Here is a 4,674-nt window from a genome sequence, read left to right on the forward strand (position 1 = left end):
GTGTGTGTGTTGGGCATTTAAAAAGTTAACTGTCTGTAACGCCATAAAGTTCATATTATTAGAAGTTACTTGTCCGTAGATCAATATTTTTTAAGTCTCAACGATGTAATCAATGTTTTCCATTTACCATTTTTCTTCAAAATTCGATTATAGAGAATGAAAGACTTTAAAGGTTAAAACGTTTCAAGTTTCTCGAAAATACTTCCGTTAATTTCTATTTTATAGATACGTTTTAAGCTCAGTCTACGTACTCTCCTGCTTATCTTAATTACCGAAATAAGCTTATTAAGATCTTAGAGAAACCCTGGCTTTCTTCAGTGCTTGTTTCGGACAGGATATGACGACCCTTTCCGATCTCAATGTTTCTTTCGCTTGAAGGGTCTCCGCCGCGCGCCGTACGGACTTACACTCGGTGTCAGGTCGATAGTTTTCCACGCTCTCCGTCGTCGCAATTTTTGCCTGTGCGCTCAACGTGCGGCACCCGTTCGCACCGGTAAGACTGGTTATATCCATGAAGAGTGGTTGCTCGATGAAAGGATCCTCTCGGCGGCTCTTTACGGCCAGGTTCAATCGATCGTTCCTTTAACGCGCGTCGCCTCAAAAGTGTCATGCAAAAATGCAACCATTATTTCATGTGTGTGTGTGTGTGTGTGTGTGTGTGTGTGCGCGCGTGCGCGCGTGCGTGCGTGTGTGTGCGTGTGTGTGTGTGTGTGTATTTTATTTCACGCCGTCGATCATGACTTGTTTTACGTCATTATTAATATCGCTACTTATTACTGGCGTGCATCATTATGTCTCATACGTATAATTATTTACTTAAGAAAATTATTGATTCAATTATTGATTTAGAATAAAACAACGTATCTATTGGAAATATTTCTCAGAGTACAACTTTCGAGTAATTGTAAGTAACATTATTGATTTCCTTACAATACTCTGTATTCTTGTAATTTATATTGTATTGTAACACTGCAACATAGCGAAATTCATTTCTTATAATAATATGGAGAAGGAAACCGTCGAGACTTTTACAAAACCAACATGAACAGGCTTGAGAAAGATCATCGCGATAAGGGCACGTGAAACTAATATAACTGCAACGATGTTAACTATTAATTAGAATTTATTTTACATCGTCATCGTTATTGCTACACTGAAAAAGATTTCTGGTTGAAAATAGACAAACCAGAAGATTCTGATAATAATTAGAAGTTGTCTCAACTAGAATTGTAATAGATTTAGTCAGAAAATTCTATTCGTCCATCTATCTAATCAGAATTCCAACTAGTGCAATTAGATTTTTTTGCAGTCATTGAACACATTCTAATTTCTACCAAGAATTATTATAATTAATATTAAAAAAATAGAAAGTATGTGACTTCATAAAGGAAAAGATTGAGCAGATTGCGTGATTGTAATGGCCACGCGATATTAGATTTATTTTTTTAGCGGAATTTCTTGCACTATTTCTCTCTCTCTCTCTCTCTCTCTCTTCTTTTTTTCCAGCGTGAAAAAAAAGAAAATATAAACCGAGGTATAAGAAATTTAGCTAAAAAGAACAGACAGACCCATTAACATCTTTTACTGTTAAATTATATTCAATTTGACTTATTTGGAACCATTTCTATAGGTCGCCACTGCTCCTTCTCAATATGTCGCTAATTAAACTAAAACGAAAATGAAGTTAAATAATTTATCTTGAGAAAATGTATTAAATTGGAACTATCATTTGAATAACTAAAATTTGAACTATCATTTATTAAGCATGCGTGTTAGACATTGTTTTACGCTGAAACTATCCATCAAAATGGATTGATTTATACTTTAACACACACGGAAGTTAAAAATAACAAAATGTTATTTAACAAGGGATGGGGTTAGCATTGCTTTTTCGATTTCTAACAGGATTGCGATATCTGTATTCGACGATGTCACCGGTGCTTTCTATCGAGGAAATCATGGGTCCTCCGCGATCGCAGGGTCGGTTGGAGGCGGCGGTGCGACAGCTGGCCCTATATACAAGGGCGTGGCCACGTTTATCCGAAATAATCGCGCGCGTCGACGACAGAGAGCAAAGCGAGTAAGATAGGCGTAATAAAGTAGTCAAAGAAGTGCGGCCATCGTACTAATTACCGCGAAAGTATCGAACCGCTAATCGCAGAACGTGCGCGCGAGTGTACGAGCGAGCGAGCGAGTCATTGACCTTCGCTTCTGGTGAAGAGTTTCGTTCGTGCGTTCCGGCCCGCATCCTTTATATCTCCGCAGGTAGGTGCGCAAGTGGCCGCAGGAATGTGCTTTCGTTCGAGGCCCCTGAGTGCTTCATTTTTCTTACGTGGACGTCAAGTAGCGTCAACGACGCGTGATATTATCCTCGTCGTCGGTTTATGACTACCGAGCGTTATCCGGATAAGAGATTGCTCGCGAATACGAATGAGAAACGCTCCATATATTTATCCGTTTTTCTTTAAAAAAAAAAAAAAAAAAAAAAAACGGAAACATATAGTTGCCGTGCTGGTAATTTTAAGAGATAGAATTCTCTATTCTTTTCCGTAAATCCTGAAGCAGAAAGGATTCGAAGGATTAAATGATAGGACTCACGTCGTGTTGTTTTTCCACACATTTTTCTTATCTTCACGTTACACTCCTTACCGTTTTTGCTATCTTCTCTTTTGCCTTTGTTTTTATTACGCTATTCTCTTGGAATAGCATTGTACAAGTCGTGCAACTCTGTGACATGCTACATTTGTTCGATATTTGCATTCTTTAGCTTATTAGTGAAATAAGAAAACACGCTACTTAGTGCATACACGTTACATTTATTAGATTCGTGGCGAAGCCTTTGCAGAAAAAAATTAAATCGCCACGAAATTGAGTTTTATACTTTAGCCGGCTTCTGTGGCGTCCAGCAAAACTGACTACTCCGTTATTTCTCCATAAGTCACGTGCAAATCGTGATATATATGCCTCTACACGTAGCACATGTTTGTAATACTAAATTTAATGTTAAGCTTGCTAGATATTATTTTCAAACATTTTCTCTCTATAATGTAGAAAGTAGAAATGTTCCGTATGTTTATCTATCGATTTTTCAAATAAAACCATATATCACGTATATAATTACATTATAGCTTCTATTCTTATATATTCTTACATTTAAATTGCTACTTAGATTTACGATGGAAGTATTTTAATTTGATAGATGATTAACTTGACGTAAAACAGCCAATATCGTTTATATCCAGACAGTAAAATATTAGTTCTATAATTCGACGTTCAACATAATTTTTCTTTGTATCCTCGAGGGAAATGACTGAACTGTTTTAACTTTTGTTCATCGATACGTTTCATAGTGTTGATCAGACAATACCAAATTTCTTTATTAGCCAAAAATTAATTTGTAGTCATCACACTTAAATTACAGATTTACCTGACATCGCGTCGCAGTTTCGCTATGTACGTTTTGAAACAGTACAAATTATCGAATTAATTACTATGCACGCGATTGTGTTAAATGGAACATCCCCGCGATAAGTTTACGCGAGAGCATTTCATAGCCGACGACCATAATTCCATAGTGACCGCGTGTACCGCAGCCGATCTCGACGATCTAATTTTCTCACGTTGACTGCAATCAGCAGCAGCCGGAGTTATCGCACAGCATTTAATTATCGCGCAATCATATTGTCATCGGCCTGTAATATCTATATGAAACATCACGTAGCTCGGTACATTGGTACTAATGCGCCATTGTAACGTGAATCGAATCATTTACTTAAAAAAAAGAGAAAATTGCGCCCTACTACAATAACCCGACATCACTCGCCCCCGGAATTCTCCTTTATAATTTATCGCTGTGCCCTTTTCCCCTATACACTATCATTCCATTTATAATACTCATGTCGACCTTTCTTTTTCTTTACAGGGAAGAACCTGTACAATAATGAGCACGTAGCAATTAAAATGGTGAGTAAGAACAGAGCGCTTTATGTAATTGCGATACGTAAAAAAACTCGGCGCACTTCCGCTGTCGACCTCACTTGTTACGCTTGTTGTCGCAGGAACCAATGAAGTCAAAGGCGCCACAGCTACATTTAGAATATAGGTTTTACAAATTATTAGGTACACATGGTGAGTATCACTTTTACGTTGTTACATTTCAAGACTTCGCGTAATAAGATTGAAGACATAAATTTACAGATGCAAGTAAATCGAAATTAGAGAATGTATTGAGCAAAAAAAATTTTAAGAGGAAGGAAATGTGAAATGTTCGCGTTAAAATATAAAAAAAACGTTTATAGAGAATGGCGGAGAAGTAGAAGGTAGTTTATTAATTCTATGACGCCTATAAGATAAATCAATAACTCTCAAATAAACGTTCTCGGTACTTCGGAGTGCCGTTAATCTTTCGTCGATGACGCTGCGAGAAAATAGTCTAGAAGCAGCTTGAACCTTTGCATAATTTGACGCAATACGACATGCGAGATATGTAATTTACTTCAATTTTTATACGATCTGAGTTAGCTAAATCTCACGTGAAACAATCGCACGTATAATTTCTATATGCTTGACTAGCTCGACATAAATTGTCATAAATTAGCGTCACGAATTGAGATTGTATCGGAAATGTATTTCATGTCTCGAAGAAACGTATTGCGTTTTCCATATATATATATA

The 4,674-nt window shown here is 37.0% G+C and overlaps 1 protein-coding gene across 10 annotated transcripts in view; it reads left to right on the plus strand.

Moving 5' to 3' along the window:
* Window positions 1–4,674, plus strand: part of LOC108749385 (casein kinase I) — a 33,043-nt gene that overhangs the window by 19,695 nt on the left and 8,674 nt on the right. For all 10 annotated transcript variants that reach the window (XM_018488047.1, XM_018488046.1, XM_018488048.1 and 7 more), the window contains exons 2-3: window positions 3,923–3,963; window positions 4,059–4,128. In XM_018488047.1, the coding sequence (XP_018343549.1) occupies window positions 3,923–3,963; window positions 4,059–4,128 (111 nt within the window). The remainder of the gene's footprint in view (window positions 1–3,922; window positions 3,964–4,058; window positions 4,129–4,674) is intronic.

The sequence above is a fragment of the Trachymyrmex septentrionalis genome, unplaced genomic scaffold (assembly GCF_001594115.1).
Source record: "Trachymyrmex septentrionalis isolate Tsep2-gDNA-1 unplaced genomic scaffold, Tsep1.0 scaffold29, whole genome shotgun sequence".
NCBI lineage: Eukaryota > Metazoa > Arthropoda > Insecta > Hymenoptera > Formicidae > Trachymyrmex > Trachymyrmex septentrionalis.